The 25,801-nt window shown below is 43.0% G+C and overlaps 1 protein-coding gene and 1 long non-coding RNA gene across 3 annotated transcripts; both read left to right on the forward strand.

The window, feature by feature from the left end:
* Positions 1-5,749: 5,749 nt before the first annotated feature.
* On the forward strand, positions 5,750-19,832 carry LOC117590937. The gene is made up of 2 exons (XR_004574342.1): positions 5,750-5,876; positions 19,415-19,832. It is a non-coding gene; the product is annotated as an uncharacterized LOC117590937 (long non-coding RNA).
* Positions 19,833-20,231: 399 nt separating this feature from the next.
* On the forward strand, positions 20,232-23,925 carry LOC117590932 (ELAV-like protein 2). Of its 2 annotated transcripts, none has more exons than XM_034283973.1 (5): positions 20,232-20,598; positions 20,773-20,817; positions 20,898-21,155; positions 21,218-21,461; positions 22,916-23,925. In XM_034283973.1, the coding sequence occupies exons 1-5, from the start codon at positions 20,400-20,402 to the stop codon at positions 23,238-23,240; spliced, it is 1,071 nt and encodes a 356-aa protein (XP_034139864.1). In that variant the 5' UTR covers positions 20,232-20,399; the 3' UTR covers positions 23,241-23,925. The 2 variants fall into 2 exon arrangements, with proteins under 2 accessions (XP_034139864.1, XP_034139865.1); XM_034283974.1 differs by having other exon boundaries at positions 20,233-20,589.
* The last annotated feature ends 1,876 nt before the right edge of the window (positions 23,926-25,801 follow it).

Genomic DNA, 25,801 nt, shown 5'->3' on the forward strand with positions numbered 1-25,801 from the left:
GCACTTTCCAATTGGCATGTGATGCACGTACATACGTACATAAATACATACATATACAACATGACAATGAATCTGTGGACACGCACGCACATTTATAGAGAGCGAAAATTTCTCAATTTCGAATGCAAATATTCCCATAACGCATCGTTAGATTTGTTCTTTTATAAACAGAGATATGTACATACATATGTATGTATGTATGTATGTATGTATGTATGTATGTATGGATGTATGTACATGTAGCCACACCTACAGTGCGAATGGCATGGCTGCCAAATGTACATATAAGAATGGGTGAGAAAGAGAGAGAGAGAGAGCGAAAGCGAGAAGCTGCACATCTGCAGTCTGTATGTATGTATGTATGTAAATATGTATGTATCCTATGTACAATTGAGTTCGTGGGTGGGTGGCTGTCTGGGGCATGCTTGGGGCTATACATCAGCATCACATATGTACAAATGTATGGATTTCCACCTGTATTTCGGGGGTTGCAAATGTGTGAAATCCTCGAATACTTTACAAATTAAAAGAACAACCTAAATGCAAATAATCGAATGAGACCTTGGAGGACTGAAGTGGAGAAGGGTTTCGTGTGAACAGTGGTTGATCACGAGTTAGTCGGTCCTAAGTTCAAGGCGAAAGCCGAAAATTTTCAAGTAAAAAATCAATAAGCATATATTGTCAAATCTTTAATGATTTTTTTGAAACACTTGAATAATTTTGAACGAAAGGGAATACGGTTCCAATTCCGTAACCTGTTGAGTATCCGTTTGTTATTAAATATGGGCCTCGTGCTCATCCTGGCAACAGGAACGACCATAAAGAAGCCGTCGAGAGATATCGGAAGAGTTTTCTTTTCTGTTTTATAGCCGTACTACCATGGAAGTCTTTCGCAGAGAGATATGGTAGATGGGCTAGAAGAGCATGACATATACTGTTGTGTCGATATTTTCTCCTCGGACCTTGAAAATTTATGGTGGGGACACGCAAACTTCTCAACAGGCCGTACCAATATCCGCAGCTGGTCTCCAAGGTGAAGAGTCTCTAGTCGATAGAATATGTATTTACATATGTTCATGCATACGTACAGTGCGTGTCATAACTATAGTATGTAACATGAAACAAACTTTCGTCAGCCAAAGTTCAGACTCTCATGGACTTCCTTAGTTATTTTTATTCAACTTTCCCTGTTTCTTTTTCAATGCAGAGTTGCATTTGCCGTTGCATACCGATCAGTAATCGATAACTGGCTTGGATAATTGAAAGATCGTTGGGTATCGATTGACTACATACAGATTGTACATCAAAATTTACTTCCACGCATGTACATATGTACATACACATATGTAGACACTCAATCGATATTGACGGGGGAGACGGCATATAGATGAACTGATTTTCCATTCAGCTGATTAGCATTTAAGGAAGCGGACGGAGTGCGGCAACCGGAAACGGAAGTCACTCCGATGGCTGTTCAAAGTTCTGCGGCTCTCCCTCTCCCTCTCTCTCTCTCTTATTTTGATGGGTGGGGGGTGGCATGGAATTAGCTGGTGTGCAGCGACTTGTGTGATTCCTTTTTTGTTGCCTCTTAAAGCAATTAGAGTGCCACCTCCCGTAGCCTCAACCCCAACCACTCCTTCGACAACCCTTCAAGCCCACACACGAGCATATGTCTCCTTTGAACCCCCTTCGAGGCGTACTCGTAATGCATTTGAAGCGTTAAAACGCCTCTTGAGTGAGGTCCTGATGTTTGGTCCTGTCCTTGCCACAGAGTGAGCTGCATGCTGGCTGATGGAGTGGTCTGGATCTGGATACTGCCTGCCCCCAAGTGCATATGCTAATTGGCTGAGCGAGTGCACCTGTTGAAGGTCACCCATGTCCCGATACGATTGTCATACGATACGATTGAATGGCCCAACCCCAAACAATTGATTCACCGCCCCCACAAGCAATGAGCGAAAACATTTGAAGACAGTTTATGTTGTATTTTAAACCATAAATAAAACAACAAATATTACAAAATATTTGTAATTATAAGAATAAGTAATAATTCATTTGTATCTCTGCTTTGAAGTCATTCAAAAACTCTAACAAATTCCAAGTTCGCTGCTCACTTTTACCATACGAACGATCTCTGGCTTGAAGTCTTTCAAACACTCCCTTGAATATGTTTTAAAACTTAATGCAATTAATTGCTCAATAAAATATGCTGCCAAAGCTTGTACAACATTTTCCCTCATTTTTCCCTTTTCATGGCTATCCGAGGAGCATTTCCTTAAGGGGTTTTCCCGAAACGCTAAACGCTAATTAAAGCCAAACATAAGTTGATGCCCCAAGGCGGGGCTTTTCAATTCACTTTTCTTCTGGCATTTGCTTCCTTTATGCATTTCACAGCTTGAGGCACAAACGCGCAGCGGGTAAGCCACACGCCCCAAGCCGCCCGCCACCGAGCTGCACTCAATTACGTAGACTCCAATGTTGACTCTCGTAGAACTTGGCATAACTCGTGCGACTCGAATACGTGACTGGCTGATGCCAATAGACCGCATGACCTGCCCTGCCCTGCCCAGTCCTTTCAGCTTTAACGCATCTTGCAGAATTTTGGCCAGTTTTCGGTTCAATGTCTCCATTGGTGCGCAGCGGTTACGTGGGCAATGTCCTGTGCTCATTTCTGGGGTGCAGCATGTACCGCGCCCCATCTTGACACAATTTTGGGCCCACGCACCCGAAATGGCTCCATTTATTCCACACTGAGAAGCTCTACAAGGGGCTGAGTGCTGGCAAGTCTCCACGGAACCAGCCAGCGCCCCTAAGCCGCTGTGAGCTTTGAAGGCGCGTCAGAGCTTTCAACAGCTCTGAGCTCAGAGCCCAGAGCCCAGAGCCCGGAGCCTTGCGCAACTGCATCCGCAGGCAGGGTATATCACCACTCGTATATCTTCGAGCACTGCAGGCGGGCATTATGTATCCAGTTCAGGATTTTGCTTGGATAATGCAAACATTTGTATGCGGGCACAGCCACTGGCACTGCGTTTGCAATTGGAATTTAAATTGGAATAGGGACATGCCAGGATGTGGTCGTGGGCTGCTGCTCGAAGCGGTTTTGCCGCACCGCGCTCACACAATTGCATTATTTATTTTAATTAATTGAAATGGCTCCGAGCTGACCCGAATGTTGGTTAAGCTCACTAATTGCAATTGACTTGCAGGCACGAGCACTCCAGCGCTGGATGCTGCTGCTGCTGGTGCAGGTGCAGGTGCAGGACTCAAGTTTAAGTGTCCGCGTCCCCACTTAATCTGTGCCACAAATTGATTGCCACGAAGATTGATGCGCTGCAAGGAGCAAGCTCTCATTACCGATAAGCACTGCCAGCTGCAATGCCAAGGGAAAGAAAAAAATACGCTCTAAATAATTATAAATTCTCCGTGGAACTACTTTAATTATTCTTAGACAAAAGTTGGCCGAGGCATTCTTCAATGGTTGTGCACACACTTGTCCACCCGCATCCCGCATCCCGCATCCTGCATCCTGCATCCTGTTTGCATTTCAGAGACAAAGACTTTTCAATTAATTTCAAATGCGAATGCACAGAAGCCCAGTGCAAACATTTGCACACAAATTTCCAAATCGCTTTTGGTTTCTCTTTCGTATTGTGTGGGGCGCTGCTCCTTTTTGCTTTTTGCTTTTCCCTTTTTTGTTTGGGTGTTTCGGGGGCCGCAGCCACTGAGATTACACGGGGATAACGCGTGGCATACATTCCCAATGCTTTTGCCCATGCTCCACCCACGCCGCATTAAGTCCTGTAAATGCATTTCCAAATCATTTCGAATGTACCCCGCCCCAGTACACCGACGCGTTGGAGAGTTTTCCGCTTGTAGAGTTGCTGCCGAGTCGGCAACCGAAACGAACCGAACCGAACCGCAACGAAACGAAAGCTGTCCCGAAAGCTTCTTCGTGCCGGCTGCTGCACCCTGTACTGGCTGGGTGTGCTGGGCGTACCTGTTTAACTTTGAATTTAATGTTTAATTTAAGCTTTTCTATTTGCGAGAGTCTTCAAGCAATATTTTACATATTAAATATTTTAGATATTTTTTACTTTACACAAAACTTTTCTTTTGTGTAGCTGCTGCTTCTGCCACGGGGTGTCCATTCGTTGCGACTCTTTGTTTGTTGCTGCTTTTTGGTTGGAAAGTCTCAACACGGGATACGTTAACGCCTGCTGCTGCTGCTGCTGCTGCTGCTGCTGAATGGTAGGCCAGTGCCGGCACTCCATGGGTCCTCTCACTCCGTGGGTTCAGTACGAGTCAAGCAGTCTTCGGCGTATCCAGCAAACGCGGTTCTTTTTTAAGCGCGTTTTGTATTATTCTACTCATATAATTTATCATTTGCGTCGCTATATGATTTCCTCCTTGTTTCCGTAGTACACACAGCCAACTATCGAGTATCGAGTATCCAATACCGAATATCGGTCAGCCGCTGCAATCCAACACACAGAGTAAAATCCACAAAAGGAAAGGCAGCCCCACTGCAAGCCCACACAGAAACGACGAGAGAGCCGGGCTTCTGCTGTAGGTGCCAAGCGGAGATCATCCATTCAGACAGTTCTTTTTTTTTGGCAGTCCTTGATCCCTTTTTTTTTGGTACATTTTTGTACATGTGTGTGAGTGAGAGTGGAGTGAGTAAGAGAGATCTTGCAGCTACATAAGTGTGTGTGCACGTACGGGAATGGGTGTGGCCCAGCGACCCAGTTACGATGGAGCCCTGCCAGAAGTATTCCTGCTGCTCTTTGGGCTAAATAGATATCTTATCGCTGCACTTTTTCCATATTTTCGTTTTCTGTTTTTGCTCTCGTTTCAGCCACGATTCGGAGTCTGCTGGCAGCCAAAACAATTCATTGAGAAATACAAACAAAAAGTTATCTACACACGATCTTGATCTCCATCAGACTTTTCCGCTGTACCACTTACTTTTGTGTTATCGACTGAGAAAGAGACCAAAAGCAATTCACCCACAAACCAAATTCGATAATTAAATATATTACAATATTAAATATATTCATAAATAATAGCAAATAATAATAACTACATTAATAGTTCGAAATACAATTATAAATACGAAAACAAAAACTAAGTTTTCGCATTCGATTTTCATAAATATATTTTTTCTTTGTGGGTTACAAGTGCGTCTAGCTAGAAATATATATATTTAAAGTGTCTCTGCATACGATGTATATGTGTGTAGGTAGAATATAGGAACCCGAACCCGAACCCGAACCCGAACCCTATGTACCACAAGGTTTTATACTGAATTTATAGAATTTTGGCGAGCGGGCAGTGCGGTGCGCACTCACAACAAAATTAAACAAACACTAAATCAAAACGCAACAAACAACACCAAAATAATGATAAATAATAACTGAACTAAAAATTAAACACAAATAAAAACTGTGTTTTTTTTGAATATATAAAAAAATATTATACATATTTACATAAATAAACAGCAAGAGCAAAGAAAACGTTAAAAAAAGACTTGAATTTCTTAAAGAAATAATAAATATTCATACGAACAAGAACAACAACCAGAAAGAAACGGACTTCCAACGATCTCGAAAAAGAAACGACGAAACGAAAATAAATATTTTATTGCAGAAATCGGTTAACAAAACGTATGCCAAATTAATCAATAGAACAAAAAAACCAGCAAACAAGAAACTAAAACCTAATCCAACGTCGAGCTACGAGAATTTATACTGAACAAGAAAAACCTAAGAAAGTCAGGCCGCGTGAGGCGTGAGAGCCGAGGAAGGACCGTTAGATCAGCTGTAAAGTGATATTTTATAGAACCCAAAAAATATCAGTTAAGGACAACGACCTATGAGGTGAGTGCCAGGCTATAAAATGTATCTAAATAGTTTTAAAATATTTTTTAAATGCAAACGAAACTAAATCTTAGCTACAATATTTGTTGGTTGGCTTGTTGCCACATTTTTATTTGATTTCAGTCTCAAAAAACAGTTTAATTTATAGCTTAATATTTTCCTAAAACTATATCCAAATATTTAACTTAATTGCTTGCTAAAATAATTGGAATCAGCAAGTTTTTGGAACGAGAGAGACAGTAAGGAATTGCCCTTACCAAAGTGATCAATTTTTCAAAAAATTCCATTGAAATGCTGTGCACAGAAAATACGTAGGAATGCAATTAAATGTATGTATGAAATTTTCAATTGCAATTTTCCGCATCTTTTTTCTGTTGTTGTTGTTGTTGTTGCCGGGGTTTTTCCAATCGAATTATTCGACTTGCAATTTGTGTATTAATTGTGTTCGTTGATTGCATTGTTGTGGCCCCCAACCCACAGCCACAGCCACAGCTACAGCCACCCACACAAGCAAATCTACTCTCTCTCTGTCTCTCTGTCTCCCTTTATCACTCTTTCTCTTTCCATAAGTCCTGCCACTCTCTCTCCTGCCCATTGCATTGTCTGGCGGCACTGCTGGACTCGCTGGACTCCTCCGCCGACTACTGTGCAACGATTTCGCAGCAATTTCATCGATTTTTAAATTGGCACAAATTAATCTAGTATATCTATCCATTTCGAGTCCGACAATGATGATGCGAATGATATATAATCAAATCAAATCAAAATCAAAGCGCAGTTCTGTCTTTCTAATGTTAGAATTGCATATTTAATGGCGTTACATTGCCTGGGAAATGGATGGCCTGAGTACTAAAATCACAAGCAAAGTTGGCAGGAATTTACTGCGCACAGTCGCAGTGAATAATTCAACGAAAACAGTGATTACCACAGCGGGTTGCTGGGGCTTATAAGTCCAGAAATACACCAGCCTAAGGCAATGACAATACAGATTTTTAGGTGAAGGTTGTGGGTTTTAATAGCAACTAATTATACGTCTTTCTGGGCTCTTGTGATCGGTTTTGATGGGTTTAATACATATAGAGCAAGTGTACCCATAAATATCTCTCACAAGATATATCTATTATGATTTTAATCGAGGTTTCTTCTATCTCTTCTTTGGAGCCCTAAGCAAGATGACAATCTGGTTTTGCCGGATCAAACACGATCTGTTGCCTGTCATCTAAGCGGCACTTTTATGATAAATTCAAGATCAAATTAGACCTTTAATTATGCTCTACCAAATTGTGGAATATCTTATATTTTATATACAAAAACCTACGAATGATCATGCCAGCTGTGAGTGGTTCATTTCCCAATTGGAGCTCTAAGACACGATATGGCAGGTGCTGCAAGTCCTCAAATGGAACGACTAAAACGCCAAAAACAGGCAACAAATGGGGGCTGAGCGAAGATGGCAGAACGTGGCAGTGGTAGTAGATGTAGATGTTACTCATACATATACACATGTACATTCCAATCAATGTAAAATAAAAATCAATTATTTAAATCCAACATTCAGGGAATTCGCTCAGAATTCGATGCCCAGCCAGTGAAAGAGACAAACATACAGGCAGCGATAGAGACAAAAAAACAGACAGACAGCGGGACAGACATGCTGGACTGAAAGAGAGAGATAGAGACAGAGACAGAGACAGAGAGAGTGGGAGTGAGACATTTCTGAGCAGCACTGAGGAAGGATGTTGATGGTTGGTGGTGGTGGAGCAGATTATTATGCAATCAGCAGCAGCAGCAGCAGCAGCAACTACGACAAGTGCACGGTACATGCAATGCATTCAATATCTACACGCTGTACATAATATATGTATATTTAAATACGTATATAACATGTACACATGTATATGCATCGTATGATTGAAAATGCAGCCTCACTCACTCGCTCTTCCTCCTCGCTGTCTGCTGTCTGCCGTCTGCCGTCTGCTGTCTCTTGCACAATCCAAAGCTCTCCTTCTCTCTCTTCCTCTGTCTCTTTGTCTGAGCAGCATTTTGCTGTCATGTAAATGCTCACAGAACTTTCGGCATTGTGCCTCAAGTTTTCAGCCCATCAGAGCTCAACAGCAGAACACAATCATCAGATCTACCTTCGGCCCAATCTCAACCCTTTGCCCAATTTTCAGCCCAATCTTTAGCCCTGATGGGCCATCATTGACAGGTAGTCTAGAGGCATCATTCAGCAGTTTTAATCGGTTTAAATCGGTTTCAGTCGGGCTTAATCGGCTGTAAGCTTGTGCTATGATAAGATCTCTGATGTTCGGTCCAGTCTGCAAGCATATTTGGTTCCATTTGGAAGTGCTTCATTATCAACAGTTCAGAAATGGGGCTCCTTCGGATCGTTTGCACTCATGGTAGGAGCTCAGAAATTCCTATTCAGCCGTTGAACAATTCAAGACTTTTTAAACAGCTCAATTTCTGCACTCTGCCTTCGTCTTGAGTGCAGGCTGCATGGCAACAGACTTAAAGTTTTTCGTTGAGGAGCTGCTATGGGAAATAACGTGGCATCCTGCTCTGCTTGGGAAAATCCCACACAATGAGAGACCCATTTTGGGATTTCCATTCAGCATTCGTTCTGGCTTGGGGGAAATCTTGAGACAAGTTTTTTTCTTTTCAGTTTCCATCTTTCGCGTTGCCTTTTGCGGATTCTGCAAATTAAAACGCGTTTCCAGGGCCACGCCCAGGCCTCGCTGGTTCGCTTTTCTATGGCTGAGAAGTGGATTTCAATTCTATTAGAAAACTTTTTGCCAGGCGAGTTGGCGAGCAAACAAAATTAAGGCTTTCAGCACTCAGAAATTGAATTTCCCAAAGAGTTGTGCTCCCGCCACTCCTCCCTACCGCCTCCTGCTGCTGCTTGTGTGGCCTTTGGCGTCTGCAATTTTCCTTCCTTCCTTCCTTGCTGACGATTTGATTTCCTGAGCCTCTGCCCCCTCCCGTACTCAAGGCTCAGTCTCACCTCCTGTCAAGTGGTTGCCCGCCATTGCATTTACAGTTTTTGCAACTCGCTAAGAATGGAATTCAATTGGGCATCCGATGGGCTCATGGACTAAGCTCTCGTTGAATGGGGAATTATTTTTGGGTGAATTATAGCCTAATTCCCAGTGACATTTTGAATGGCTTTGTATGCGATTGATTGGTTACAAAAAAGGCACACACTTGTTCGGTAATTAAGTTTTGTGTGCTGGCTGGGGGATTCGGGTTTTGGGCTGTCCTTTGGGTGCTTTTCTGAGGCTTCCACGAGCCTTGTGGGCCGTGTCCTTCGCACTGACCACATTCAATTTCGTGGGCCATTTGGCCCAGTCAAAAGTTACAGGAAATTACACCAAAAGTATCCTTTCCTGGGTGTATGTGTGTGTGTGTGTGTGTGTCTGTGTGTCTATGTGTCGGTGGGGTGAAAGTTTTCCTCTGGTATTGCATTTTGGCAAATATGAGGCGGCTTCCCTTTGAAGTTTTTGAGCCGGATGCGGCAATCGGCATCGCTAAAATCAATATGACGCATGCGCTGCGCTTTCAGCATTTATCCCTCTCCTCCCACACCATCCCATCCACTCCTCTTCCCCGCAACTTTCGCATATCAAAAAGTATTGAAATTGGCCAGGAAAAGTCGGAGAAAAGCGAAATGCATTCTCGGCAAAATGGCACAGATTAAATGTGTATGTACAAGGCAAGCCAAGAGCATGATCCATATGGAAGAGCCAGTGCCAGTGCTGGACAATTGAGAAAAGTTTGCGTGTTTATGGCCAAGGCAGTTTATGGAGACGCCCAAAAAAGCGTGAACGAAAATTAAATGTTAGTTGTGCGATTGAAAATTGCTGGAAATTCAACAAAGTGCAGTGTTGTTTCTAACATTCAGTGTTGGTTAAGCTGCAGCCACAAAAGCGTAGAAAGAAAATGTATGTACATATGCGTGGGTACATAAAATGTATGTAAATATTACCAAACCCCTCAAAAGTATGCTAAGGGATAAAGCAAAGTTTATTTGCCATCAGTTTTTTGCTATTCTTTAATTAATGCAATTGAAGTGCACTTTATCCCCCCCGTACTCCTATGCGTAAGCAAAAGTTTCCACCACCGAAAAGGGCACCACCACAAGGACTGCCAGCAGCAGCACCACCACCACCACCAAAGCTGACCAGCGACTGCCTCGCGGCTAGCCAAAGTGCAGCATCAGCAGAGGACGTCGAACCACCACCAGACCACCAAAAAAAATAAATACAGCACAACCACATGGAAATCCATAAGCAAATATTTCAAATCCAGCAAAAAGTTTCGGCCAGCAGAGCTGCTAGCAATGCGCTACGGTGACAGGATGTCCGTGGTGGCCAGAGCAAAGCCTTTTCTTCTTAGACATTTAAGTAGATATTTTAATTAAAAGCAGCAGCAACCAGCAGCAACCTATGGCAGATTAAAGTGTCGTTTTTGCTTGTAATTTTTCACGTAGAGCATTGTCTTGAGCTCTAAATCCGGGACTGATGCTGCTGCTGTTGTTGTTTTTTCTTTGGGATCATCAAAAAATGTACAAACTGACAACAGGCAACAACAGGCCGGTACATAGCGACAAGAGAGTTTTTCTACAATGGTTGTGCAAAATTCAAAATTCAAGCACCACTCCAGAGGGTCTGACGTACGATAATTGAAATGGACAGCATCCGGCTGCAGCCAAAACGGGGTAGGATTACGGCAAAGAGGCGATGGTACGAGGCGCTGCGAGGTTGCAGGACGTACAGACGCTTCGGGAGCCCGAACATACAACAAAAATATAACAAATAAACTGCATCAACTGGGGGGAAGCACAAAGCAAAACATTCCATTTGGAAGCAAGTCCATCCATCCATCAGTGCTTTCCACCATCCAGCAACTCCTGCTCCAGACCCTGCTAGGGACAGCGCCGAATAGGGGGTTCGGCGGGATCAGTGGAAACAAGAAACAAGTTTCCAAAACAGATGAAGTGCCAAGCAATTAATTAGAAAAGTTTACTCTTCGCTCTGTCCGCGCTACGAGTTGAAAACCAATTTTAAAGTTGCCAAGCATCAAGCATCCCCCAATACAAGACGAACAACAAAAAAAAAACTGGTCTTTGGGTTTGAGTCTGAGTTTTTGAGCTTCAGAAAGGGTGGTTCCGGAAAATTCAAAATTCATGTTGAAAAAACAATATATATTTGGCAAGAAGTTTTCCCAAGCACGAGACACCCTGGTGGAACACCCACCCTGCTACTAGAATTTGCCAAGAGATCTAGGTGGAGAAATTGTAGACAGGAGAGTTGCTACTTGCATATGTAAAGGGTATAATCTGTGTCGTGTCCTGACTCGTTATCAGTCTCAATTATGTAAATTAAGCTTTAATTTCGCTTGCTTTTGTTTCATTTCATTTCCAGCCAGGCATCCCCCGACTGGCAGCCCATCCTCTCTCTCTCTCTCTCTCTCTCTCTCTTTGTGTCGTGTCTGTCCTGTGAGCCCCCCACCCAGCCCCTTTCTCTCTTCTCTCTCCACTGATCTACCAGTTAATGTCTGCCTGAACAATTAAATGTGTTTTTTGTTGGCTGATTTTGCAGTGCTGTTCTGAGGCTGTCTACCCATGTTGGTGGTGTCCTTCCGTGTTGTCAGGTATTTTATGTACACACTAATGCCATTTGTTATGGCATGTGAACATACACAATCCCCAAAACACACACACACACACACACACACACACACACATATATCTGTTGTAATTTATGAGAAAATATGAAGATGGCAAAAACAGAAAAAAAAAAGAAGGAAAGAGAATGCCAAGAACCATTTGATGTGCTAACGAAATAACAAAGCAAAAGCAAAAGCCGGTCGTTATGTTTTGGACACACAAGCACACACACACACACACACACACACACACACACACAACCGGCAGGCAGCCATAAAGAAACCTTTCCCTATACCCTGCATAAACGGGGTGCTATAATTTTGATCAAAATCTTTGTAGCCTTTTTCAACTACCCGAACGAGATCAGCCTTCGGGGTGTCAGATCTGATTATGATTATATCTACATAAGTCCCATCAAGATATTACAGAAATAAGAAATGTCTTTACATATGTATGTAATTACATACATCAAGTGATGTACGTACATTAACTACATCCTTAAGGGTATTAGCTCTGGCGACCATCGAGCAAGTTCCACTCTTGTCCCTGTTTTGTTGTTTCATTTCAGAGTCTTTTGCCGCAAATTCAATTTCCGCGCATTGTGCGCAGGACACCGCCACTCCACCTGCCACCTGCCACCCCCCACCCATTAGCAACACATACAGCCACATGCTGCATGCGCAGTAGACAGAGTTTGCTCTCTCACATTTTGAATTTGCTTCCTGCTGTTGGTGTTTTTCTTTTTTGGCTGGAAAATTGCGCAATCTATGAAAATCAAAACAACGCCCCACAAATACAGACACAGAAATAGAGAGAGAGATAGAGAGGGAGAGAGAGAGCGGAGCGCGAGAGAGCGAAAGCTTGGTGTTCCAGGAAGTGGAGACAGACCCCCTCCACCATGTATCCAACTTGGCCACCGGCCGGCAGCTGTGATAGCGCTCTCCCCATGTGGCACATGCGAATTGTACGTGTACATAGCATTGTGTCAGAGTTCAATATCCTACACAGACGCACCCACACCTGCAGTGTGATAGAGAGAGAGAGAGAGAGAGAGAGAGAGAGAGTGAGAGTGAGTAAGAGTGTGGTGTGTAGGTTAGAGAGAGATCTGCAGGTGGCATTAGATATGGTGGCTGCTGGCTGCTGGCTGGTGCTTGTATGATGGGCTCCTGCTGCGCTTTTTTTATCACTTTTTTTTTTTTTTTTGGTCAGGTGACAAAATGCGGTCCAGCGCCATGTAGCACACACACCCACAGACATTCCTCCGAGCATATACAATGTAAATGTATGTACGTGTGTGTAAGTATACATAATAAATCGGATTATGAATGAAAATTCAGTTTATTACGAGCAGATATTAGAATTAATGGGCAAGCTCAAAGCATGCACGAACGAAGAACAGAACAGACATACGATAGAGGGTTGGTTTAACATCTAAAGATGTACGTAATACAGCCATGCATTAATTCATAAATATTCAACTGCTACAAGTCGAACTTAAGGTGCTATATTTTGTTCACCATTATGGGCTTAGAGCAGACACACACCACACATTTATTTCACTCCGTTAGATGCATTAATTAACCAAAAGGCAGGACATTTGTCCAATTATGAGCAGGAGAGCGAGGGAGCCAGAGCCACAGCCAGCGTCACAGTCAGGCCAGTGTGTTGGTAACGTCTCATTTAAGCGGCAACCCTTATGGACATATGTGCATACCTGGCACAGGCCCCGCGCACATGTGGCACGCTAATGACCCCGGGGTGGCCGTTGCTTGGAGTTGCTTGGACCCAACCAGCTAGCCAGCCGGTAATCGTAGCTAAAACTCTACCTGAGGGAGCTGCAATCTGAAGCTGAATCTGAATTCGAATCTGAAGCGCAGTGCGTGGTGCAGGGAGCATTGAACCCATAACGATGCTGATCATCTGTAGCGAATTCGCCTCACGCACCACACTCACAATCGGGGTGCAAATTAATTATCGACAGTGGCATCGTCCCACAGCCCCTTTGCTCAGCACCAGGGTTACATGCAATAATACGGCACACATAGAGGATAAGGCAGGGATTAAGGCATCGAACAGACATATGGAAATGAATGGAGGAGACAAAAGGTGAAACTCTTTTGGGTTAGCGTGAGTGTTTATGAATATGTTTCCAATCAATCTAAAGCAGGGACAACAGACACGAAGTCAAAAACATTTCTAGCTTCTCTTCCGTACTTGACTAACGGATCTTCACTATGCATTTACCTCTCAGAGAGTTGTTCCGAGGGACAGTAAGCGACAGAGAGAGAGAGAGAGAGAGAGAGCTTTCTTCGCCACTTTTGCTCTCTGCTTTTGGGGTGTAGCTGTTGTTGTGCTTTAAATCAGGGATCAGCAGGTAGACACTCGCACGCTAGCAGTGCGTTTGCCTGCACACACAACAGACACGAAGTCCAAATACGCTTCTTGCTGCTCTGCCGCTGCGGTAGCCGAACAATTGTGCATGGGGCCATACGAAGCTGTTTCTCTGCCGCTGCGGCCGTTCTCTATGCACAGGCCGCCGAAGCCACCCGAAGCTTTTAAGCTGTGCGTTTGCCGACTGCGCTGCCTGGGAACTTTTTCAATGCACATAACATACGACGCTGCTGGCCCTCCGATCCCCCCTTGAGACACACCACTGCGCTTCGCTGTGCCGCGCATCACACGATGTGCGAAATTCTAGTCGTGCAAAAATAACTGACAGAGCGTGCTGCGTGTTAATAAGTCGCAAGTCCCATAAATCGAAGCTTAAGATCTCCCCCTGCCAGCCGCATTGGCAGCGACGACAGCTGCAGCTTCTGAGCAGCGATCTTCCAGCGGATCGACAGCGGATTTGGTGGTGGTGGAAAGCTGATATGGTGGTTAGAAAACGACTGAAAAGAGAAATGCAAATTGATTGGTTCTGCCTGTGTTTGTGTTTTTGTTTTTGTTTCTGTTTGCGCTTCTGTTTTTTGCAACGGGAAAAGGGTTAGCTTTCTCTTTGCTGGGAAAACGGGTTCGTCTGGTTTGGGTTTGGGTTTGGTTTTGGGTTTGGGTTTTGGCTGCGGGCGCATGTCGCAAGGTTTTAAAACATTTTGACACATGTCCGAGCGCAGAAAGTGGGGTGGGGGAGCTACATGTAGAGAAATTGAAAATTGTTGTCCAAAAACCTGGAGGACATATGGCCATATTTGTACAATAAAAATAATATGGTAAGGGGTTGTAGATCGCCTGAGGGTTCATTTCGTTAGATCGCTGGAAAAGTTTCATGTGGCAATCCACAGAGCCACGCCCTAAATGCCACCCAACCCACTTGAGCGCTTTTCCCCAGTCAGCAACCGTTTAGCTGCGGCGCGGCACGACACGGCAGGCGGGGCAGCACTCAAAAGAAAAAGAAAAAGAAACAGAAACAGAAACAGGCATTAGCAGCCACAACAGCATCAAATTAAACGAATTGGGTCAAAGGATAAACGGAATTATCTTCAAGAGAGCCCATCGTATGGCATGGTATAAAAAATAAACGAGTAGCAAAGAATGTAAGCGCAAAGAAACCCAAAGAAAAGGAGGAAAACGAAAGGCAGCAAGCGGTTGCCACTCGAGGGGCATGCACATGACGCTCAGCCATCCCCCCAGCATCCACAAGCAGCAGCAGGGGAGTGCTATCCCCTGCCTCTTCCCACCCTCCCCACTCACACCCATGGTGTTGTCAAGCGAAGCGTAGAACTTTCATCATTTATAACACGGAAACTGCCAGTAAGTGACAGAGAGAGAGAGAGAGAGAGAGAGAGAGAGAGCTCAAAAGTGTGTGTGTGTGTGTGTGTGTGCATTCTTGATTAATATTCCTTTCCTGCAAGGTGCTCCTCTCGCAATGCCTGCTCTCGCAGCTTCCCTGCTGATGCGCTCTCTCTCTCCCTTTTTCTCTGCCTCCACCCAAGCCCGTGACAACCGGCTGCCGGCAACTCTCATTCGCGTCTCTCTCTCACATATCTCTATGCCAGAGAAAATGGAAAGCCCAGTAAAAACTTCATTTTTTTCTTCCTTAAAGTTTTCCCCCCAAACATCCATTAATGGCGGAGATTGATGCCAAAAAGAAAAATACTTGAGCGGGAGCAACATATGTTCCGGGGAACATGCAGCTTAAGGATCTGCTTTCAGTGGCTAAAGAGAGAGAGAGAGAGAGAGAGAGGGCTCCTGCTCCCTGGAGTGTCACATTTGCATCATTCGCAAAGAGTCAAGCTCTCGCAGCCCTCCACCTACTTGTCCGCATCTTTCTCTAGCTCCCACTCTCCTTTTGCTCTCTCTCTCTCTCACACAGAAAGACAGACTCTCTCTCGATCCAAAAAGGGTGTGTACTGCCGGCCGGCAGAGTTCTGCATAGATATAGACAGAGAGAGAGAGAGAGAGAGAGAGAGAGAGCGAAAAAGAGGTGGTGGTGGTGGTGGCTGCTCCCTCTGCCTCTCTCTTTCTGTCTGTTTCGTTCTGTCTCTATTGCGCCAGTGCTGAGCTGTGGGGCGCCACGATGAAAGGATGAAGAGAGAAGGCGCCTGCTCTCCGGGTCTGCTCCTGATGGCCTGGCCTGGCCGGCAGGCCGTCCTTCGAGTCCTGGCTGTGGGTCTGCCTTTCAGTCGGTTCAGTCGTACGTGTTCGTTCGTTGCTTTCGTTCGGTTTTGATTCCATTCGGTTGTGTTTCTCGTTCGAGAGCATTCATTTATAATTTTTTGACTCCTCTTGCACCGGTTTTTGTGTTGTTGTATATGTATATACATTCTATACATACACTTATGTACATTCAGTTACGAATTAGTTGTGTTCTCGGTTTTTCATCCAACTAAAACTGCAACTGCAAAAGCAACCAACCAAAAACTAGCAAACTAGCAACCAAGAAACCAAATCCCAACAGCAATATCTGTGTGCAATCTCCTTTCTCCTCCCCCCCCATCCACTCGGAAGTCTAGTTTTTTGTTTGATTCTATTCTGCAATCGTCGTGCAATACTTTGGAACCAAAGATACTTTGATAGCCCCTAGTCAATCCATTAGTTTGAAGGATACTCGTGTAAGCCAACCTTTTTTTTCGTCATTTTTTGTTCGAGTGTGTGAGCTGAAAGTGCGGTCTCGTGAAATTACGCTAATTAAATAGTAAGAAACAATCGAGATACAATAAATCTTTGAAGCATTGGACAAAGGAGCGTGCAAGGGAGACAGACAGGCGCAGTTACACTGACAGAGGCAGAGCGAGAGAGAGAGAGAGAGAGTGCTAGACTTGGAAGAGAACGAGAGAGAGAGAGAGAGAGCCAACGAGTCGACGCGAGACTTTGAGAAAGTTTCTTGTTTCTCTGTGCAATCAATAGAAATTATAGTCCAGAGTCCTTCCTCCCCGCCATCGAGCAGCTGTATGACAGTATTTCCTCCCAACCGGCACCTCGCACCAGCACGTAAGTACGAGTTATAGCCGAATGATCTAATCAACATCCTTCACATCCAAAAGTCATGCTATATGTACATATATATCTGCATACATACATGTGTATGTCCCCATGGTTATGGGCTGTAGGCACAGCTATGCCCAGAGTGGGAGCAGCAGTTGTGGTTGCCCCTCTAGCAATCGATAAAGCAGTTGAAAATTTCCATGACATTTATTTATTTGTTTTTTGTTTGGTTTTCTACTGTTGCAATACTGCTTCATGGGGAATACTTATAGAAACAAGTCGAACACTGCCCAGCCCAGGGAGCTTTCTATCTGATGGCTAGGCTCTATACGATTGATGAACGTTGAGTTATGGGCATGGAACTATCAATAAAAATGACTAAAAATATCCATAAAATAATGCACAATGCACATTTAAATTGTATTTGAGTGGGGAAAAGGCATTCAAGCTCAAACCCTCTCCAGCTCTGTTCCCTACTGTTCCCGCCCTGCTGGTGACCCTCAGGACATGCCCTGACCCACCTCAAGGGCCGCCCCTAAGGCTCTCCAGCACAAGCGACACACATTCCCGAATGAGGTCACAGATATCGGCGTAAAAGTGTCAATTACACATTTCTCGCTCTTGGGTTCTTCCCTACACACACAGCCAGCCAGACACACACAAGCACAAGGGGGTCCTGGAGGGAGCCAGGCCCTGTCTGTATTATGCTGCATCACGCCATGCTGTGCAATTAAACCGTGTTTCCCTTCCTCTTTTCCTGCTCTCTGCCTCTCTCTCTCTCTCTCTGGGTCTGTCTTTGTGGGTGTGATTCCCCTTCATTTTTTGCTGTTTGTTGCTTGTTTTTTTGCACTGCACTTCCTTTTGTGTTGCGGCGCCTTTTGTGGCAAATATTTACCCGTTCATCCTTCCGTTTGGCTGCCAGCTCTCGCACCGCCTGCCTGCATCTTCACCTTTTTGCATGCTGCCTTTTGAGGTTTGTTTGACATTTCAAAGCCTTTCGAGTCGCGCTGCCCTGTTTTCGCAGGGGTTCAATGAACGTGCGCGCGGGTCCTGGCTTTTGAACAGCTGTTGGTGGCAGTTTAGTAACCGCAGCCCAAGCCTCTGGCTATCCAAAAACAAAAAAAAAAACAACACAAAAAATGAGCAAACACTAAAGAGTGGGAAAGTGGAAAAGACACACACAAACATAGACACATGCATACATGCATACATGGGAAAAAACTAGCAAACCCAAAGCCACAGGCACAGGCACAGGCACAGGCACAAATGCAGTCAGAGTTCAACGACCTCAAAGACAGGGCAGGACATGGCCGTGGACTGTGCCTGTGACTGTGACTGGGACTGGGACAGGACTGGCCCGCTCGTTTGTTGTTTGTTTTTCACGTCAGGTTTTTACCCTATTTTCCAGTGCAGAAACACGCGCGCGCTTAGCCAGACAGCCAGGATCTAGCAGGAACTAGGAAGCCCCGGGGCCCACTCTCTCTCTCGCTCTCTTTCTCGGGTTTTCAACCCCCAAAAACCATTCCAGTTGGAAACATTATAGACACTGAATGGGTGGAAAAGTAGTCCTAGACGACTATGACAACGCACTCGCTGCATGGATGGGAAATATTTGCATTGAATCGTCATGGGTTTTCCTTATAAAAAAAAAACCGAACCAAGACTTACAATCGTTGAAGCTATTTTAGCCACAGCTTAGTCCAGGGGGATGGAGAACAATTCCCACAAGCAATACAAACATTTCTTCAAGCTGTTCCACAAAATGTATTCTTGGCAGCAATAAATCCGACGGCATCTTTAGATATCATATCCGCCCCGCCCTATAGTCGCTACATGCACATACTTACATCAATATTTCTTGTGTGTGTGTCCACCTTTATGGCAACACACAAAGAACTCTCCCACACGTCGCAGAAGCGATTTAATTAAATTCCGAACCATTAGGCGAGCGCATTTTGTGCTGACAAAAAAAAAAAAGGAAAAAGATAAAGCGACACAAACAAACTCCCGAATCACATAACCCATACCCCATTTATGTACCATTGTTGTTTGATAAACAGATTTCAGCTTTGACTTACCCTTGTCGTCCTGCCATTATGCAAGAAGAGGGTGGCTGGGGGATGTGGGTATAGGATACTCCTAGGTAATGTCAATGGCATTGCCAGTGGTGGTGGTGACAGCGCGCACTCACTGTCGTCCTCCTGTCTTTGACAGTGCCAGTAAGTGTCAATCGCTCGCTCGCTCTCTCTCTCTCACTCTCTCTCTCTCTCTCTCTGGGTGTGTGAAACTCGCTTAAAATTCGTTTATCACTTGCCCGCTGATTTGAGTCCATGGAGAGCAAAGTTCTTTATTTTCGAGTATTTTTTTAAGACTCTTCCGGACTGCACTTTGAAACGGATGTATCTAAATGGTACTTAAAAAATATCTACCTTTAATTGTACTTTTGCAGATTGAGTAAAAGCAAGAGAGCAATCGAACAGCCATCATTTATCAGGGGGCAAGAAGAACAAGGAAGGACGATACTCGGAAGTAAGAGATTTTTAAAACTGCAGCAAGCAGAAATAATCTGAAAAGAACAGCCAACAGATTGGAACCGGAATAACAGAGGGGAAAGCTAAAACCAAACACCACCAAATAAAACCAACTACTACTAATTTAACAAAAGCAAAAACGAATAATCATATGCAAGGAGGATAGCAGACAAAACAAATACAACTAACCAAATACGATATATGTATCTGTATATTTGAGAACGAAAGCTAAGTTCCAGCAACAACAACCAAGCAGCGCAAATTTAGTAAAAACGTATAAAAATTATAATAAATAATATAATAATTGCTATCTTTTTGCATTTTTGCAATTTTATACAAAAGTAAACAGAAAATCCAAAACCGAAAAGAAAGCCAAAAAAACAAACACTCGGCGAAAGCGAAACATTTAGCAAAATTTACTCTTTTAACTTAAAACTAAAAACATAAACAAACAAAAATATACGAAACGATTCTTTAACTCAAGAAATAAATGCAATTTTAAAGGTTTTAAAGGACACAGAACGCTGTAGAACTTAACCAAAAAACAAACACTAAACAAGGGGAGGACGTGTTTTTTTTTTCGCGATCGTTGTTGATCTAAAAACCCACACAACCGAACTAAAAACAAACCACTTCTGCGGCTAAACAACTTCACGGGACTTGTGCAAAGCGCAGTCGACACTAAACTTAAACAAAAAACAAAACAAAACAAAACAAAACATAAAAATATAAATAGTAATAAAGCAAAGAAGTAAGAACATAATTCGTAAGCGTTAACAACAACCAAGCAGTGAGATTAAATACTAAGCGAACGACAGCAACCATTTAACAAGCAACAAATCAACCAAAATAAACAAAACAAAACAAAACGAAAAAGAAAACCGAAAGCAAAAGCAAAGCAAAATGACCAACGCCATGGATATCGTGAAGAACGGCAGCGCCAACGGGTCCGTGGATGGCAGCAATGATGAGTCGCGCACCAATTTGATCGTCAACTATCTGCCACAGACAATGACGCAAGAGGAGATGCGATCACTCTTCTCGAGCATCGGTGAGCTCGAGAGTTGCAAACTGGTGCGTGATAAAGTCTCAGGTAATTTGGGTAAATATTCAACCAATTATTCTACAATACAAATTAATATTCAATTATTCGTTCTCTCATTGAGTCTATCTGCCACTCCTGTAGATCCCTGAATTACGCATTCCTTTCTTGTAGATTTCTTTGAGTTTATTTGCTAAATTCTTTCCATTTCGTTTCACCCTTTCGCACCTACAGTCTTGCCAGCATCGCTGACAGCGCTCAATCCGGCCCTCCAGCAAGGTAAGGAATCTGAACGAGTACATAAGTACATGAAGTAACTGAAATGAAACAAATGTTTGTGCATTGATTCGTTGTTGTAGGTCAAAGCCTGGGCTATGGCTTTGTCAACTATGTGCGTGCCGAGGATGCTGAGAAGGCTGTGAACACCCTGAACGGTTTGCGTTTGCAGAACAAAGTTATTAAAGTATCATACGCCCGTCCAAGTTCAGAATCAATCAAGGGTGCTAATTTATATGTATCGGGTCTTCCGAAGAATCTATCACAACCAGACTTGGAGGGGATGTTCGCATCGTTCGGCAAGATAATTACATCTCGTATACTCTGTGATAATATTTCCGGTAAGACTAAGTACTTGGGCGTAGTTCGTGGCAATTATTAACTGGATTGTTTATTATCGAAGGTCTATCGAAGGGCGTCGGTTTTATACGCTTCGATCAACGCAACGAAGCCGAACGGGCCATACAAGAGCTGAATGGCAAGACACCCAAGGGCTATGCCGAGCCGATTACCGTCAAGTTTGCCAACAATCCGAGCAACAGCGCCAAGGCACAGATTGCACCGCCCCTGACCGCCTACTTGACGCCACAGGCGGCAGCGGCCACACGACGCCTGGCCGGCGCCCTACCGAACGCTGGTCGCATCAGGTGTGTACCCAGTCCCTGTACTCTATACCCCATACCCCATACCACTCAAATGTATAGCTGAGCCTGCACTTAGAATAGGCCAACAGGATAATAGGGTGTGCTACAGGCAGTGTCTGATTGGCTGCGGGCTTTAACAATTTTCATTTCAAAACCCAAAAACGATTGCCACTTAAATTAATTCTTCTTTTCTATGTTGAGTTTTCGAGTTGAGTTGAAACAAAAGTAACAAAAGACTTTGTTTATATTATATATTCTATTATTATGTTTTATTACCTACCTTATGTGTCATTTCGGTTCAACGTTTCTTTCTTTCTTTCCTCCTTTCTTTCTTTGTCTAATTGGGACAACACATTTTTTGTCATCATTTTTAGCATTGGAAAGTGTCCCATGTTAGCGGTTAACAGGGGCCTAAGAAGGTGAATTATTTATGTATGATCTTCTTCATTTCACACTATCACGCACGCATACATACATGAATATGTAAATATCTCCATGGTGCATTCTTATTGGGATTTTGTTAGCTTAACTAATGGGTGTAACCGAAGAAGATACTTTGTTTTTGTGTTCTATAAGTGTGTTAGCATCAATGCGTTCGTTTGTGTGTATGTGTTATCTGTGTTTAGATGTTTTCTTTATGCTTTCCCGTTTCGCTTTGCTTTCGTTTGCATGCCAGAATATTCCTTGTGCGTATGTTTATAGCTTTCAAAGAACTACTGCAGTGCGCTTTATCCTTATTATTTCAATTTAAAACGCACTGTGGTAGGTCCTATAGGGCCCTACTCCACACATAACCCCAGAATCCTGGTGTTGCAGAGAACTCAATTGTGCAGATAATTGGACGACTCACTCAAAGCCAAATGCATTTCTTGCTTCTGTTCCGCACGTGACTAACGGATCTTTACCATGCATTTACCGCTCAGATAGTTCCAAAGTGGAACAGTATGCGAGGAGAGAGAGAGCTTTTTTTAGGCAGCTTTTCCTTCTGGTTGCGTGGTCCGGCGGCTGCTTAGCTTTGAATCAGGGACAGAAAACAAGCTCGAAGTCGAAAAAGTTTCTTGCTTCTCTGCCGCTGCGCGCAGCCGAGAAATTGTGCATGGGGCCATGTGAAGCTGTTTCTCTGCCGCTGCTGCGGTTCCCTCTGCATAGCCCGCCGAAGCTTTTAAGCTCTGCGTGTGCCGACTGCGCGCGCTGGGATCTACCTCTGCTGCTGGCCTCTGGTTTAGACATTAAGAATTATGCGTAACCTGCGGCCCAGTGGCATGTGCTCTCGAGGCATGTACATATCTAATTTAAAGAATCAAATCCTAACTGAGCCTAGCGCATATTCTAGTTTTATTCGTGGAGGGTTCCCCCGACTTAAGCTAATATTTTTGTACACATAGCCACAAATTCAGATTACTAATCGAACTTTCATCTATTGTTTCCCCATCAAAATCGTTGCGATGAAACTTTAGGTACTCGCCATTGGCCGGTGATCTGTTGGCCAACTCGATATTGCCCGGCAACGCAATGACCGGATCCGGATGGTGCATATTCGTCTACAATTTGGCACCGGAGACCGAGGAGAATGTGCTGTGGCAGCTGTTTGGGCCATTCGGGGCCGTGCAGTCGGTGAAGGTGATCCGGGACCTGCAGACCAGCAAGTGCAAGGGATTCGGCTTCGTCACAATGACCAACTACGACGAGGCTGTGGTGGCCATCCAGTCACTCAATGGCTACACCCTGGGCAACCGTGTGCTCCAGGTCAGCTTTAAGACTAACAAAACTAAAACAACTTAAGCGAAACTGAACTAGTGTCTAGGCCTAAGCATAGCCCTCTCTCTCACCATCAATACTCTATGATTTGACACTACCCGGAGACCCGAGACCCGAGACCCGAGACTTTCCGTAAGATTGAAAGTGTTTGATTTGCCAACGTCGCGACGCGTCGACAAGTTGTAGTCAAAATTCACACATTTACTAAGATAATGATAAAGATAAAAGATAAAGACAAAGGACAGAGCTAAACCATAAATCAAAATCATGATCATGATTGAAGGGAGTGTGAGGAAGAGGAGGAGATTCATCTATGATTTGATTTTGTATGCTAAACGAAATTATTATGATTGTAATTCTAATGAAAAACTTAGTGCAAATTTATTTGATTTTGTGAGTGCGTGTGCGTGTGCGTGTCGAGTGGATACCGATTAAAGTACATGCACTCGAAATACTCGAAACTACGTATATAATTTAATTCGATTAACCAAAGCATAAAACTCAACAACACAAAGAACACAAAAAAACAAAGCTTAAATGAGGCAAGCCGAAACCGAGCAGCAACTAACGAAGAGAGCGTGACAGAACCTTTAGGAAAAGAAAAACAAGACAACAACAAATGTCTATAAATTGACAAAATGAATATGGGAGGCAATGGAGATTGGCAACATTGCATTGAGCAAATAAAGAAAACAAAACAAAATAAAACCACAAAAAAACTACAAAAAAATAAAAGAAAGCAAAAAAAAAAAACGAAAAAAAAATATATGAATCGAGAAAATGATGATCCAAGTCGCAATATATAGAAACTATTCTTTTTTTTACCTTATCGATATGTAATTCAATTTGATTATATTCAATTAAACCGTATATTTAACGAGCTAACCAAATGATTTACTTAATGTCTACTGATTTAAGCGAACTAACAAAAAAAAAACGAAAACAAAAACAAAAACAAAAACATAAACTAAAATCCAAATAACTCACACACACTCTCACTCTCATATTTCTCTCAGCTTACCTAATTACTTATTATACTTATTATAATGGATATGCATAGATATATTATATTGTATTGTATTGTATTTTGCGTTCGTTTTGCCAGGTTTATCTTACGATTAATTCTAGTTCCACCACACGATATGATGTATTCACAAACTTATTCGAATTATTTCGCATTGATTTTGGACACTCGAATCACGAACACGAAACGAACATGAAGCGAAACCAACACGAAGGCCGCGCGAGAGAAAGTCTCCAAACGTAACAAGAACACATCCAATAACACAAACACACACACACACACATTATTATATAGAAGATACATACATAGATACATACATATATCTAGCCAGATTTAAAGACCCTTTTTTCGTCGTCTAAGCGGAGGAGCAAGCAAAGTATATTCAATATTCGTATTCGTCAAGTGCAAATCAAAGTAAACGAAACCAAGAAAACCTATTATATTGTATTCATTATTATATATTATTATGCCTACTTATTATTCCATTTTTATAATTATTATAACTTATTGAATGCCACCAAAGCGAAACCAAAAACGAAAAACAAAAACAAAAACAAAAACGAAACTAAAACAAACAAAACCAACAACAAGAACAAAAAAAACGAAACATAACTAACACAAAACCAAATACAACAAATAAAATGCAAAAATGCAAGGCGAACTACCACTAAAAATATATATTTATTATTGAATAAATGTGTGACTTATTCCAAAAACTATGCAAAAAAATGAAAAAAGCGAAAAAAAAACCACAAAAAACCAAAAACACAACCATTTGTTTTCTTTTTTTCCATCCAAAAACCAAAAACCACAAAATCACACAAAATTGGCAACGCCGCAGGTGACTTGTGATCGGAGTGGCGTAACACTCTGAGAGGTTTTGGCCAACGAAGGCCAAGCGAAATGCGGTAACACATCCACATACAACCATAGAAACAAACAACAAGAAACAACAGCAACAACAGCACTCGCATTTATACAAATGATACTCGAAATACTCGAACTAAGTTTCAACGATCTATAAAAGTATGATTAAGTTTTAACTGCTTTTTATACATCCATCCCACACACACACACACACACACATGCATACATACATACAATCATATACAGTACATGTACATCATAGATAAGTACATACATAAGTGCAATATATTGTATTTATATTCATTGTATATTTGAACAAAGAGAGCCACCCAGTTGCCCTTGCGTAATTCGATTTTCCATTTCTATGTCCTAGTTTTATTCCCCTCTCAGCCCTAATGATCATTCAGTAGTGTCTACTTACAATCAATGTGTGTGTCAGTAGCATAAGTAGAGCAACAGAAACAAACAGAACACAAAACACCAAATCAACAAATCGAAATCGAAATCGAAAACGCAAAAAGATTACAAAAAAAAAAACACACTTTTTGGGTGTACTCGTATCTGGTGCCCAGAAGGCAAGGCCACATCTACATGGCAAGGCGCCCCTAAGGATAAGCATACTTAAACACCTACAAAATAATAAGTCATAAAATAATACTTAGAGTATTTAAGAAGTTGAGGGGAAAAAGAGATA

This window comes from Drosophila guanche, unplaced genomic scaffold, assembly GCF_900245975.1.
Source record: "Drosophila guanche unplaced genomic scaffold, DGUA_6, whole genome shotgun sequence".
NCBI classification, from domain to species: Eukaryota; Metazoa; Arthropoda; class Insecta; order Diptera; family Drosophilidae; genus Drosophila; species Drosophila guanche.